We start from the raw sequence: 15,600 nt of genomic DNA on the forward strand, positions 1-15,600 counted from the left end.
TGCTTCTGCTGAAGGAAAGCAGATGGAAACCTGCCCAGTTGATTGAGTATGGGCACATTTGAGCATTCCCGGAAATAAACTAATTTAGAGAACAGGAGTATTTATTATTTGCGTCCCCAGACGATAGTAATAGTGAATTTTAAAGCAAAGCAAGGAGAGTATTTCAATCTGTTGTGATCTGTTTTCAGGCAGGCACATGTCTACATCATTGCAGGAGCTTGTTTGTCTCTGGGTTTTCGATTTGCTGGCTCAGAAAACTTATCAGCATTTAACTGTCTGGTAAGAAATATCTTCATCTACTCTGTTCTGTTTTGTTTTTTACGGAGCCTTAGTATGCGTCTTTTAACCTAAAATTTTTTCTTTTGTTTTTTTCCAGCATAAATTTGCAAAAGATTTTATGACTTATTTGTCTGCACCTAATGCTTCTGTAGTAAGTCTTTTTATGATGGTTCTCCTTGGGAATAAAATTAAACTTGAAGAAAATTCACTGACAATTCAACTACTTATGTGTTGCTAAATATCTATACAGTCTTTGAATTTAGAATGGGAGATTTGAGGCTTTGGCTCTTTGTATTTTAGTTCTGGGATATTAGTTAGTTGAGAATGTGACTACCCTTAAAGGCATTTATTTCTTATGATGAGAGAATAATTAAGAAAAGCCATGACCTTCATGGACTGTCATATCTTATGCCATTCTCAGTACTGAATGTTGATAACTGCTTGTTGGAGAAATTACCTAGAAAAAATACAGTTGCTATTGAGGATTGCTGCTCTGATGATAGTAAGACCACAAGGTTTTATTTCCTGGTTAAAAAAACACAATTAGCATTATTTATATTAGAAAATTGGCAGCATCAAAAAAATCTAAAAGTAGTCAAAAAGTGGACTATGGTATATCTGCATTGTTATATAGGGGAGCTATCAACAGCATGTTGTGTAAGAATTTTTACTAGTGAAGATTGCTTATAATAAAATAGATTAAAAACTTAAAAATACTATATGTAATAATATCTCAGTTCCATTTAAAAGATAGATACTATAGGTAAGATTTGGGGAAAAAGCCAAAATGTTTATAACTTTTAGTATTCCAAGTAATTGTTATTTCCTTCTTGATACCTTATTGTCTGAACTTTCCACCTGGAACTTAAATTTCATAATCAGAGAAAATATTTTTAAGTTTTTTAAGTTGTGAACATCTGTAGTCTAATGCTGGCTGCTTTAGTTTTGATGATAAACTGTAGCACAGCTGATGTGGGTGTCATCTTCTGTGTCTCCAGACAGGTCCTTACAACCTGGAGACTTGCCTGAGCGTGGTGCTGCTGTCTCTTGCCATGGTGATGGCTGGCTCGGGGAACCTGAAGGTTCTGCAGCTTTGTCGCTTCTTACACATGAAAACAGGTGGTGAAATGAACTATGGTTTCCACTTAGCCCATCACATGGCCCTCGGACTTCTATTTTTGGGAGGAGGCAGGTAATATAGTTTAACCGTCAGTTAATTTATGCCCCACTATGGGGGGCTTCCCTAGTAGCTCAGTTGGTGAAGAATTGGTCTGCAATGCAGGAGACCTGGGTTCAATCCCTGGGTCAGGAAGATCCCCTGGAGAAGGGAATGGCACACATTCCAGTACTCTTGCCTGGAGAATTCATGGACCCAGGACTTGGTGGGCTACAGTCCATGGGATCACAAAGAGTTGGACACGACTCTGCGACTGTTTTCTTCTTTAGGAGAGTTACCATCCTCTAACGCATGTGGCATCACTGCCTTTCTCAGAAGAGTCTGTACTCAGTACTTCATTGTATCACTTCTTGTTCCCCACTCTTGAATGATTTTAACTTCTACTAAATTACTGTCTCATAAAAGGCATGAACACTGTCAGTCACCAAAGCCTGTGAGATTTGCTGGTTTCAGTTTTCTTGCTCTCTTTCTAGCACCTGTCATTCCTGACCACCTCATCCTTTTATATGACTTCCCTGGCTTTTAATGATCTGTTTTGGATAAAATACACTTACAGAATACTGTGCAAGTCATAGGGGCATGACATAATGAACTACCTACAATTTGAGAATCTCTTAGATCTTCCATAGAGCAAGATGTCACTCAGAATATCCATCTCCAACTGCTGTACCCCCTCCAATTTACTGTTACTTTATTCTGCCCAAACATGACTGCCCTGTAGGCTTCTAACACTTTAGACGGGTTTTGAAATTAAAATGGAATCATATACTATGTCCTTACATACTTTAATTCTTTAGCTCAGCATTGTGTTTGAGATTCATTCATGTTGCAGATAGTGTTTATTCATGTTTCAGTGCTGTTGAATCCCATTGTATGGTTGTACCACAGTTACTCATTTACTCTGTTAGTGATGGATATGCTTGTTTTCTAGTTTGAAACTGTTAGGAGTATTCTTGTACATGTTTTTGATTTTGCTGTGTACAGACCTGAGTAGAACTGGGTCATTGGGTGTGCATGTCTTTCATGTTTCAGTGGGTGATACCATCAGTACTCCAGAGTGGTTTTACCATTTTATAGAACCGTCAGCATCATATACATTTCCAGTTACTCCCCATTCTGGTCATCACTTGCTGTTGTTAGCCTTTATTTTAGCCATTGGGTAGTAGTATCTCATTTTGTTTTTAATTTCCACTTTCTTGAATAATGGTATGTGGCACCTTTTTATAGCTTTGATGGCCAACTGAAAATGTCCTTTGGTGATGGCCAAATCTCTTGCTACTCATTTTCATATTGGCTTATTCATTAAAAAATTTTTCTTTGTGGTTTAATGTACATAAAATTTATCATCTTAACTGTTTTTAAATGTATAGTCAGTAATTTTAGATATATACACATTGTTGTACAACCAATCTCCAAAGCCTTTTCATTTTGCAAAACTGAAACACTATCAGTTCAGTTCAGTCGCTTAGTTGTGTCCGACTCTTTGCCACCCCATGGACTGCAGCACGCCAGGCCTCCCTGTCCATCACCAACTCTCGGAGCTTACTCAAACTCTTTTGTTCTTTGAGTCGGTGATGCCATCCAACCATCTCATCCTCTGTCGTCACCTTCTCCTGCCCTCAAGCTTTCCCAGCATCAGGGTCTTTTCAAATGAGTCAGCTCTTTGCATCAGATGGCCAAAGTATTGGCCCGATGTGTGTGAAGAGCATCAGTCCTTCCAGTGCACACCCAGGACTGATCTCCTTTAGGATGGGCTGGTTGGATCTCCTTGCAGTCCAAGGGACTCTCAAGAATATTCTCCAACACCACAGTTCAAAAGCATCAATTCTTCAGCACTCAGCTTTCTTTATAGTCCAACTCTCACACTTGTACATGACTACCGGAAAAACCATAGCCTTGACTAGATGGACCTTTGTTGACAAAAGTAATGTCTCTGCTTTTTAATATGCTGTCTTTGGTCATAACTTTCCTTCCAAGGAGTAAGCGTCTTTTGATTTCATGACTGCAGTCACCATCTGCAGTGATTTTGGAGCCCAGAAAAATGAAGTCAGCCACTGTTTCCATTGTTTCCCCATCTATTTGCTGTGAAGTGATAGGACCAGATGCCATGATCTTAGTTTTCTGAATGTTGAGTTTGAAGCCAACTTTTTCACTCTCCTCTTTCACTTTCATCCAGAGGCTCTTTAGTTCTTCTTCACTTTCTGTCATAAGGGTGGTGTCATTTGCATACCTGAGGTTTTTGATATTTCTCCCAGCAATCTTAATTCCAGCTTGTGCTTCCTCCAGCCCAGCGTTTCTCATGATGTACTCTGCATATAAGTTAAATAAGCAGGGTGACAATATACAGCCTTGATGTACTCCAGAACTGTATACCCCCTAAGCAAGTACTCCTCATTTCCCCTCCTTGCCGTCTCCTGGCAAACACTGTTGTACTTTCTATTAATTTGACTATTCCATATTAGTTTATCATTTTGATTCCAAGACCTTTGTTAGTTCCTTATGTTGTAGTTATCTTCTCTTCTGTGGCTTACCTTTTAACTCTCTTAATGTTATCTTTTGATGAACAGAATTATTAATATTTTTCTTTGATGGTTTGTATTTTGTCCTTTTGATGAAATATTTCCTTACCCACCAGAAATGAAGATATTCTCTCATTTATCTTCTAGAAGTTTTCAGCCTTTCCATTCCATTCGGATTTCAGAACTGATTTTCTGTGTCCCTGCCCACCCCCAATTGACACTCTGCTGTTGACAAAAAGTTATCGTTTCTCCACTCTTTGGCAGTACCACCTTTGTTGTAAATTAAGTGTCCATGTACATGTGTTCTTTTCTGGGCTGTTATGTTCAGGTGTCTGTTTTTCTATACTCGCACAGTACCACAGTTGACTTAATTATTGTAGTTTTTATAATAAGTCTTTATATCCAGTAGAGTAAATCCTCCAAAGTGAGCTTTGTTCTTCGAAAATATATTTTTCTGTTCTTGGCTCTGTACATTTTATATAAATAGTGGAATTTGTTTGTGATTTTTCCAAACTAAATAACATGATTAAATATTGATTGGAATGGCATTGAATCTTTCCACTGGTTTGGAGGAATTGAAATCTGACATCATTGAAAGCCTATGAGTATAGTGTATCCTTTCATTTATTTAGTTCTAGAGTATGTGACCTTGGACAACTGACACGAAATCTGTAAGTCAGTAGTTATTTTATACCATTGAGAGTGAATTAAACATTGGAACTCACTCTTCCAGAAGTACAAAAAGTCAAGATTGTTAAAGATGTGCTTTCATTTCCTTTTGACATATTTTGTGGAAGTTTCATCTTTTAGTTGTTTAAAATTAAGGATGGTTAAGGAAATACTAGCATAAAATTCTACTTTTTAAAATATATTTTCCTTTCAAAATAAGCGTCTTGTTTATCTTATTCTCTTATTCAATCTCATGTTCTGTCATCACATGCTGTAGGACCCTACTTGCTCTGCTTTCATATTGAGTAGCTTTTCTCCCATTCTGCCCGTTCTGCTGCTGCTCTTCTCGTGATTGTTTTATCTCTGAGTGATTGTGTGTACTCTATGACAAGGTTTACATTTCTCTTAGCATAGTTAACCCTTATGCATAATCTCACAATTTCTAACATTAGTATCTAATGTTTATCTTTGGATTTATCAGAATGGTAAAGAGAAAATGGCCTAGCTTATGCTCATGTCAAAATAGATTTCTGTGTTTTAAATTTTGAAATCTCTTCTTCATAAAATATATATGTGTATAATAAATACTGAATTCTTACTTGATACCCTAATTATTAAAAGAGCTAGGGAATGCGATATGGGGATGTCTCCATGTATGTGTAATAAAAGTATGCATATGGAGCAGTGACGGCAGGGGTTCTGTGTGATGTCCAGAATCGTCTCTATTTCAGAATGTTTGCAGGAAAAACCAAAACTTCAGTCACCCTGTTTGCCATACTGAATTTGAGCAACAGTAAAATATTAATTTAAGGAAAATCTCAAAAGGTTTTACTTTACTAAGAGTGTACCGCCTTTATAAGATAAGTTTATCATACTGATAATGAACAAAAGCTTGTTTTTCAAGGAATAGTTGTTTATTCCTTCAGTGTAACTTTTTAATGATAGCTTTTGCCTGTTTTATTTAGTCTGGCATTCTAAGGAAATTCCTATGCTTTACAGAAAGGAAAAAAGTGTTTGAGATACCCAGTAAGAAAAAACACTGTATGTTTAGAAGTAAGTTTCAGTGTTCTATTAACAGGTATATATAAAACTGGAGAAGAAAGCAGTGTGCTTTACACATGACTTTTTCAGTATCTGTAATCTCTACAGTTGCACTCATTGTTCTCACTGCTGTTCTCTTTTAGGTCAAAGCTTTGCTTTCTAATGTTAAGTTTTGAAATGTAACATTTGTGATGTGTCACTAAACAGTAGATGATGTTGAAATGGCTTAAGGACTGACTAAAATGTTCCCATTGGTGAGGCACCCACAGTGATCAGTGCATTAGTTTCATCAGTGGACCTTGCCCCGAGACCCCAGTCTCCCGCCGTGAAAGCTGAAGGCTTGCGCTGTGTGATGAGTAATGCCTGGCCCTCGCGTTCGTTCCGCAGGTACTCCCTGAGCACGTCGGACTCGTCCATCGCCGCCCTGCTGTGTGCCCTCTACCCCCACTTCCCGGCTCACAGCACTGACAACCGGTGAGCCTGGGGTGTTCCTCACGTGCCCTTTCTGCTGTTATCTCGGGGGAGGGGAGTCATCTGATGGTGTTTTGGCTCCACGGACTCACTTCCAAATTCGCTATACTCTGTTCTTAAACTTAGTCATCTTCCTGGGTAAATCTTTTTAAAAAGCTTTTCTCGCAAAATATTAAGCCAGAAGAGAACTTTGGGCTTCTGATTCCTGACCAGCCTTCTCCTATTCTCCAGTCAGTTGAACTGCTCTAAACCCAGAAGTAGGCCAGACCAGGGGTATCATTAGGGAAAAACTCAACATGCAGAAGATAGCAGCAGGAGAAACTGAATACACTTTGGCCAAAGTACTTAATTCTGAGAGAGGAATTTATCTGATTTAGTGGCAATGTCTGTATGAATTCCGTTTGCTCCCTCTTTGAATGCTGAGAAGTTTTGTTTAACTGGCAAAGAAGGGACAAGAAAATGCAGCAAAGAATTGGTTTAGAAATGGCAGTAACGAGTAGAGCCCTACGCATGGAGAAGCCGTCTGATGACACAGCAGCTCTGTGTTTAGAGCGCAGAGAACCACCCCAGGTTTCGGGCCCAGCCAGTGTCTCCTGTTTGTGGAGGAAGGGGAGAAGATAGCTCCTTGTACCCCAGTGACATCCAGGGCGCTCTGAGAGCTCAGCTGCAGGCAGCCCCAGTGGTCTGCCCGGGAAGGAGTGAGGGGGGGGCCCACAGTAATGAGCCGTCACTCAGAACTGCAGTGTCATGTGCAGCCGGTCACGACAGGGAGACTGCTTTCACAGAAGTAGCCCGATGTGAAGTCCAAACTGCACTTTCTTTCTTAAAACTTCTTTGGCCTCACCACACCACATGTGGGATATTAGTTCCCTGACCAGGGGTCAAACTCACACCCCCTGCATTGGAAGCACTGAGTGTTAACTGCCAGGGAGTCTCTGAGGTCCAAACTTTAATGATAGATGGTGCATAAGAATATTGTTAAATTAGTATAACTCTGATGAGTGGTCTCTTACTTGTAAGTTTAGGGAAGATTGTTTTGAGTTGTTGAAGTCAGCTTTTGACTAGGGTATAAGGGGGATGGTTAGATAGCATCACCAACTCAATGGCCATGAATTTGAGCAAGCTCCAGGAAACGGTGGAGGACAGAGGAGCCTGGCATCCTGCAGTCCGTGGGGTCGCGAAGAGTCAGATGTGACTTGGCGACTGAGCAACAGTAAGAAAGAGCTGCCCTCACGTATGGCGCTGGTCACAGTGTCAGCTGTTTTAGACAGGACAGCTTGGCGATAAGCACCAAGAGCCTCTGTAACTGCTACACACCAGTTTTTCTCAGGAGAGAAGTTTTGGGTCAAGGGTCACATGTCTCTAATTTCTTTTTTTAATTAATTTGTTTTACTTTACAATATTGTATTGGTTTTGCCATACACTGACTTGAACCTACCATGGGTGTCCATGTGTTCCCCATCCTGACCCCCCACCCCCACCTCCCTCCCCATCCCATCGCTCAGGGTCTTCCCAGTGCACCAGCCCCAGCACCCTGTCTCATGCGTCCAACCCGGGCTGGCGGTTCGTTTCACATATGATAATTTACTTGTTTCAGTGCTATTCTCCCATATCATCCCACCCTCGCCCTCCCCCACAGAGTTAAAAAGACTGTTCTGTGCATCTGTGTCTCTCTTGCTGTCTCGAATACAGGGTTATCATTGCCATCTTTCTAAATTCCATACATATGTGTTAATATACTGTGTTGGTGTTTTTCTTTCTGGCTTACTTCACTCTGTATAATTTATAAATTTGTAAATTATGTTTTAATTGAATCTCATCATTGTCCTTTAGGACTTCCGTCCTGGATGGGTATCACTTGGCTCTGATGTGCCTCAGCTCGTAGGCTGCTGTGCTGTCTCCTGTTGTTACGGCGTTTTGTGTTTTCCGAAAACAGGTATCACCTCCAGGCTCTCCGGCACCTGTACGTGCTGGCTGCAGAACCCAGACTCCTGGTGCCCGTGGATGTGGACACAAACATGCCCTGCTACGCCCTCTTAGAAGTGACCTATAAGGTAGCTCTCTCCCTCTGTTGTTGCTTTGTTGTTTTTTGGCCACTTATTCATCTTTGCACATCAGAGTACTTTGAAAGCGTTGTCCTTTAAAAGATGACAACAGTGAGTTGAGTTCTCCTAAAAATTGAAGCCTCCACAGTTAATGTATATCCTGCGAGGCCGTTAAGGCTCATTTGTAACCTTCAGATGTAATAGTTTAGGGGCTGTCAGCTGCTTTTTGGTTTTTAGAGCTTGTAGTTTGTAAATGTCCCTGTTAACTTTACATAGCTGAGAGTAGCATTCCAAAAAATGAAGGGAGTTAGAATAATTTTTGGATGTCAGCATAGTGCTTCAGAGTATGTGATGAGAGTTTTGATTTACGTGCATGGATAGATTATGTCATTAGGTCCTTCCTTCTGGGCTTCTCAAGTGGCTCAGTGGCAAAGAGTTCATCTGGCAATGCAGGAGACATAGGAGACGTGGGGTCGATCCTTGGGTCAGGAAAATGCCCTGGAGAAGGAAATGGCAACCCAGTCCAGTGTTCTTGCCTGGAAAATCCCATGGACAGAGGAGCCTGGCCTCATAAGAGGAGAGTCCATGGGGTCATAAAGAGTCGGACACGACTGAACATGCATGCACATCCTCCTTTCAGAAAATTGTTCGGTACCTTCTGAGTATCAGAACTGTGCTAGGGAGTTCCCTGGTGGCCTAGTGGTTAGGATTTTGAGCTTTCACTGCTATGGCATGGGTTTAATCCCTGGTTGGGAAACTGAGATCCCATGAGCCATGTGGTGTGATCAAAACAAACAGGAAAACAAAAACATAACAAACCCCATAACTGCTAGGTTCTGGGATACAAAGTTGAGGTGACTGTCATTTTCCTTAAGGAATGTCTGTCACTGAAGAGTTAGGCTTGGACTCAGTAAGAGAAGCCTGCGATAATTGGAGGCTTGCGTGGCGCCGGGGGAACTGACACGTGCTCTTATCCAGCACTCCTGGCAGTTGGGAGGCCATCATGGTAGGCACGGCGTCTGGACCGAGATTTGCCCGGCGGGCCGAGCACGTTCCTGGTGGAGAACATGGTGTGCAGGAAGCCCGAGGCCTCCTGCACGGGCAGAGGCCCAGTGCTGTGGGCAGGTGGCGCGCGGGCTCGGAGCCCTGGCAGGCGGTGCAGGCGCTGCCAAGGACAGCAGGGGGCAGCCCCGTCAGACTTGAGTGTCAGAGAGGGCTGTATGCTGTTGGCAGGCTGTCTCCAACCTGCGGGGGAGGGAGAGCATAGAGTGGTGAACGTTTTTTGTACTTTCCCCCTAACTGTATGGTAAATGGTGACTCTTCTATTTGTGAAGGGCACTCAGTGGTATGAACAAACCAAAGAAGAATTGATGGCCCCCACCCTTCTTCCAGAACTCCACCTTTTAAAACAGGTGAGTAGGATATGAATAGAGGGATTTACCAAGGGGTAAATTCAACCAGAATAACATAGCGTTAAAGATAGCCCAAGAAAAGCCTGTGCGTTCTCACTGTTCTCTAAGAAACGGGCGAGCAGCAGCAGGAGGAGTAGTCCTGAGGAAGAGAGAGGGTCCCCACTGGGAGCTCTTTACTGAGCGCTGAGGTGGCCTGAGAGATGACTCGCGTGTTCACTTGGAAGTGGGTGTGTTAACCTCTCGCCATCTCTTTCTAGCCCAGTTTATTCTCATTTCCTCTGAGAAGCACGGGTTTCATCTTATCTACTAACACTTCCCCAGGATTGGATTGACTGTTTACATTTATCTTGGCAGATTAAAGTTAAAGGCCCGAGATACTGGGAACTGCTCATAGATTTAAGCAAGGGAACGCAACACTTGAAGTAAGTGCTTTGAATTTCTCAGATGTGTCTGTGAACGGAATAGAAATATATGGGAAGATAGGAATGATGATAATTATGTGAAATGCTCCTTGTCACCCTTTCATCTCATCCAGGACGATATGTAGCGTGTTGAAGAAGATAGTCTCTCTCTTTGAAAAAGTCCATAGTAGGAAGTAAAATTTGACATTCAGAAGTCAAACCCTAATTATTAATTCACTGAGAAACTTGAGTGACTTAAATTGGGACAGTCATGGAATTGTATTTTGGAGCAATAATGAAAGATTTAAATAAGAAAATGAAGCTGATTTATATATCCACAGAGGGAACTTTGTGACGGCTGGTGTTTGGCAGGCCACATCTTCTGTTGCATCTCTTTACCATTTTCTGGTTAAATGGCTCTCATAAAATTAAGATGATGTTTGATTGCTTTTGGTTGGAAATGGTCATATGCAGATAATTACTTTGATGAACAGAGTGTGCTAGTAATTTTTACACTTCAGTTAGCATGTAAATTAAGTCTTTAAATTCACATAAAGTTTAACAATTTGTAACAGTTTTTACAGTATCATCCTCATTTCTCTTTCTTCCAGACTGTAAGTAGCTGCTTTTTGCATTATTCTGTCTTTAGATTTGCAGCATCTTTTTCTTTTTGCTGTAAACAAATCAGTAGATATTTAAGGGAATACATGTTAGATAAAATATCTCCTTTGAAAGTCATACTTGAGCAAATAGTGAGAATGCCACCTTATTTAATAGGTTCCTTGAATCTTGACAGCAGAGAAAAGCAGAACTTGATTATGACTTGTAGGGACTGGTTTAGTTTCAACACAATAAATAATTGCATAGCAGAAAGTGGTGAAAACTTTATCTCATGTGAACATAGTATTGGGAACTGCATTTCCAGGCAACAATTCCCAGTAATACCTCGTATTAAATCCATTCTTGTTTTCTTTCAGGTCCATTCTTTCCAAGGATGGGGTTTTATATGTTAAGCTCAGAGCAGGTCAACTCTCCTACAAAGAAGATCCAATGGGGTGGCAAAGTTTATTGGCCCAGACTGTAGCTAACAGGAGCTCTGAAGCTCGGGCCTTCAAGGTAGTGTGACTGGTAAAAACTGAAGGGTATTCTCATCAGAAGAAAAAAGATTGTAACTAACTGTGATGATGGATGTTAACTAGACTTGTGGTTGTCATTTGTCAGTATATACAGATACCAAATAATTGTTGTACACCTGAAACTAATAAACTGTTATATATCAATTATATCTCAATTAAAACAAAAAGCAAAATTGAACAACGGGAGGGAATAGGTTCAAATCCTACTAGTCCACCCAAAGCATATACTTCTGTCATAACATTTATGGTACTGTTTAGGTAGATCCAGTCACTAATCACAGCAGATTGTGAAGACTGAATGACCTGGGGCCAGTTGGCTGTTTATGTGACAGTTGTTATCAGATACAGGCCATCTGCCAGAACTCACAGTCAAAATATATCTTAGTGCTAAAAGGAACTTAGCTTAATAGTTAATCCTCAGATCCACTAAGATTTACTTAATTCATGGGAAAAATAAAAAAAATTTTTTTGCAAGGTACACTTTTGAGTTCTTATGACTGAGTCTTTATTATAGTTTCCAGAGGATCAATTGAAGTAGTTGACATCAGTGAATTTTGTTTGTCAGTATTCAAAAGGATTTTGGGGCAAAGTTTAACTTGAATTTGCACTATTGCTAATTAGCACTAAACCAAAGTGAATGAAAGTGAAAGTCACTCAGCTGTGTCTGACTCTTTGTGACCCCATGGACTATACTATCCATGGAACTCTCCAGGCCAGAATACTGGAGTGGGTAGCCTTTCCCTTCTCCAGGGGATCTTTCCGACCCAGGAATTGAACTGGGGTCTCCTGCATTGCAGGTGGATTCTTTACCAACTGAACTATCAGAGAAGCCCAATATAAGCCCAATATAAACCAAGGCCCATCTCAAAGACCGTAATCCAGTTTGTAAAGAAAATAGATAAGTTTAGGCTTGAGTTTTCATGGGGCAAGTATATGAAAATTAAAAGACCATCTCCATTTCCTGCCTGCCGAGAGTTCAGAAGTAAATTATAAACCTCAGTGGAAAATGGTAAAACCTTCATATTCCATTTTCAGTCTTGAACCTTGAGTGATAGTCCTTGTCACCCTTTTTTTCCAATTTTTTTTAGTTGTAAAATACACATAACATAAAATGCACTGGCTTAACCCTTTTAAGTGTACAGTTCTTTGGTACAAAGGACATTCGTGTCCTGTGCTGTCATTACCACCACCATCTCCGAGACTGTCTTTATCCTGCAGAGCGGCGTCTCCGCCCCTGTTGGCACTGCCTCCCCATTCCCCTCTCCCCAGCCCCTGGCAGCTGCCGTTGTGCTTTCTGCTTCATGACTCTAGTGACCTTATGACAGCACTTGTCTTTCTGTGAGTGGCTTGTTAGAGTGATAATCTCTTTTGCTTAATCTGTTCAGTAATAGTTCTAGTTTCTAGTTTGCCTTTCAGTTTAAGAAGGAAGGGAAAACCTTTTTGGGGTGACTTCTATAAGAAACACCTGATTTTAATCTGCCCTTTGATAAATCAGTAGCTCATGGTAGCTTGTGCAATGTATTTCTTAGGCATGACATCCCTTATATGTTTAATCTGAAAGGAAGTAATACAAATGAACTTAAAAAACAGAACCAGACTCAGAGTCTTCGAGAATGCGCTTATGGTTGCCAGCGAGAAAAATAGGAGGAGGGGATAGTGAGGGCGTTTGGGATGGGCATGTACAAAAAAAAAAAGGATAAGTAAGCTGATTACTAAAAAAAAAAAACAAAAACTTTCAACCCAACAGGTTGATGAAGCTCTAGCAGCCTTGGCTTTTGTGGAAACATTGTGTGAAAAAACATAGATTACAGCCGTGTACAATTCGAGTAGTAATGAAAAGAATCTTTATTATCTCATGTATACTTGTTCTTTATTTTTTTAGCCTGAAACAATTTCCACATTCACTTCTGATCCAGCACTTCTGTCATTTGCTGAATATTTCTGCAAACCAACTGTGAACGTTGGGCAGGTATGTATTATGTGGTTTGCTTAGCTCCAAGACTAGTGTTTGTTTCTATCTGCAGACCACCAAAAAAAAATCCAAAATATCCTTATCTGTCTTTGATGACATGCCTTAGGCACATTGAATGAATTTTGTCTGGCAAATACGAGTATTTCATAGTCTAAAACTATTAAATTCAGTAATTTCCTACCTTAATAGTAGAAACAACTTAAAATTTCCAAGACATTAATTTTGATCGCTGGTATTTATGTACTCTTGTAATGATTCTTGTTTCTCTTCATAACCCTTTTTTTGGTCATAAAGCTGTTCTCTTCAGGATTCTAAGGGTGCTTGCTAGTAGATTCTTTGATTTATCCATCATCTGAGTTGGCAAGGACTGCATGTGGGGATTTTATGATCTGGGATTGATGGCCTATTGTCTGCAACTGTGCGTGACCTTGGAAAAGTTTTTCAATCTTTTTGAGATGTTGTTTCCTTATTCCTAAAAGTGGGATTATAATATAACCTGCCTTACATTATTGTTTTGAAAATAAAATGACAGAACCTTCCTGCCTCTTATTTATTGAATCTTCACTGTGTGTTAGGCCCTCTGCTCAGTATTCTCTGTAATTTTTTTCATTTTAACTCTGACCCTGGGGATAGGTACTGCCTGCTGAGGAATACTGCCACTTAGACCTGTCACATACCTGGGGTCACATCGCCAGTAAGGGCTGGGGCCTGTGCTCAGCTGCAGGCCACAGGTCTCTGCTGAAAGCCCATGCCCGCCCTTGACCCCGGCTGAGCTTGCTGTGTCACCGTCCTAAGCCTGAGCTCAGTGCTTCTGCTGCGTCTTGGTGGCTGCTGGGCGCCCCTCCTGGGTCCTGTTCCCGCCGGCCCACCCCATAGCATAACTCTCTGGTGTCTTGTCAGCTCATTTCACCCAGCTGCTTCCATTCCTCTCCTCCAGGGCACTGAGAGCCCTAAATGTTTCTTGGAACTTAATTTTGATTGTGTTTTTATTGGTGTTTAATATTGCATGCACTCTGATTTTATAAAGACCTAGCCTGTTTTACCCTTTTAGATCATTCACTGCAGAATGTCAGAATGGGCCATCATAGTGACTATACAGTTGTTATTTGATTTGATTTCGGAATATACATTGATGTGCTACAAAAAGATTCTGGCTTTCCACAGAAACAGGAGCTTCTGGATCTCTTCTCTTCAGTGCTCTATGAATGTGTGACTCAGGAGACCCCAGAGATGTTACCTGCGTACATAGCAATGGATCAGGTATGGTTCAGAAAACCTATTCTAATTCTGATGAGCTTTATCCTGTATTTCAAATAACATGCCAGACAGTACAGTAAGATTCCCTCTATGTCCATGTTTTTAGTTTCTCATTTGCTCTTAGAATCTCAGAAAAGGAATCTCTATCAAAGTTGAAAGCTCTGTATATACCAGAAGCTTAGAGTTTATGATGACAAACGGGCTGTCTTACTCCAAGGGTTCGCATTCTCCCCTCTGGCGTCTTCCTCTGACCAGGAGAGCACGCTTTCTCCCTTTCACCCCTAGCATCCTCGTGTGGTCTCTTGCCTCCCTCCTGACAAAGCCTTTTCCTGGAAAAGCTTATGCAAGTGAGCAGTACGTAAACAAACAGTGCCCTGGTGGTGGCAGTAATGTGCAGTTACACCTGGTGATTAAGCTCACAGAAGTTACAGTGTCAGCATGTGGGGGTTTCGGGAGCTGGAGTTCATCTTAAAAGTTCTTCTGTGTTATTGTTGCTTTAAATTAAGAGTCTAAAAGGGGTAATGCAGAAGATAACGCTCAACAGCTTTCCTAAAAGATTGAACTTACTTATTTTCTTAGGTTATTAGTAATTGTTGTTTTAATTAATAAGTCCTGTCTGTCTGTTTTGTGACCTGATGGATTGTAGCCTGCTAGGCTCCTCTGTCCATGAGATTTCCCAGGCAAGAATACTGGAGTGGGGTGCCATTCTTTCTCCAGGGGATCTTCCTGACTTAGGGGTCGAAATCCCATCTCCTGCATTGGCAAGCAGATTCTTTACCACGGAGCCACCTGGGAAGTCCTATTTAGTAATACATATGGCTTTTTAATATTGTCATATCATGGAGACTCAGATTTACCATTAAATTAAGTCAGTAGTTTTCTAAGTTGGCTAAAATTTATCTGGGAAATCTTAACAATACAGAGCCTCAAGTCCCCTTCCACAGTTACTGAGTCAGAATTTCTGAGATTTAAGTCCAGGATCTATAGTTTTAAAAAGCTCGAGTGATTATGATATAATGAGTTCATAGATAAGAATTTGGGACTCTGTGTCAAAGGGAGTAATCTCTAATGGAAAAGAATCGCTACTGAAGAGGTGAGTGGGAAAATGCAGGAAATAATTCCCCAAAACCTGTTTTGCATAACAGTCCCAACTAAAAAGGCCATTTCCAAAATAACCGCGTGGGCCTAGAGCGCCCTTACTGTCGGGCACCCGCCTTTCTT

The 15,600-nt window shown here is 40.9% G+C and overlaps 1 protein-coding gene across 3 annotated transcripts in view; it reads left to right on the forward strand.

The window, feature by feature from the left end:
* The window catches only part of ANAPC1 (anaphase promoting complex subunit 1), a 97,256-nt gene that overhangs the window by 67,524 nt on the left and 14,132 nt on the right, over nt 1-15,600 (forward strand). For all 3 annotated transcript variants that reach the window (XM_070473993.1, XM_070473983.1, XM_070473998.1), the window contains exons 36-45: nt 189-279; nt 377-430; nt 1,278-1,471; nt 6,073-6,159; nt 8,093-8,210; nt 9,536-9,613; nt 9,968-10,035; nt 10,992-11,130; nt 13,033-13,119; nt 14,287-14,382. In XM_070473993.1, the coding sequence (XP_070330094.1) occupies nt 189-279; nt 377-430; nt 1,278-1,471; nt 6,073-6,159; nt 8,093-8,210; nt 9,536-9,613; nt 9,968-10,035; nt 10,992-11,130; nt 13,033-13,119; nt 14,287-14,382 (1,012 nt within the window). The remainder of the gene's footprint in view (nt 1-188; nt 280-376; nt 431-1,277; nt 1,472-6,072; nt 6,160-8,092; nt 8,211-9,535; nt 9,614-9,967; nt 10,036-10,991; nt 11,131-13,032; nt 13,120-14,286; nt 14,383-15,600) is intronic.

Source organism: Odocoileus virginianus, chromosome 2, assembly GCF_023699985.2.
Source record: "Odocoileus virginianus isolate 20LAN1187 ecotype Illinois chromosome 2, Ovbor_1.2, whole genome shotgun sequence".
Taxonomy (NCBI): Eukaryota; Metazoa; Chordata; class Mammalia; order Artiodactyla; family Cervidae; genus Odocoileus; species Odocoileus virginianus.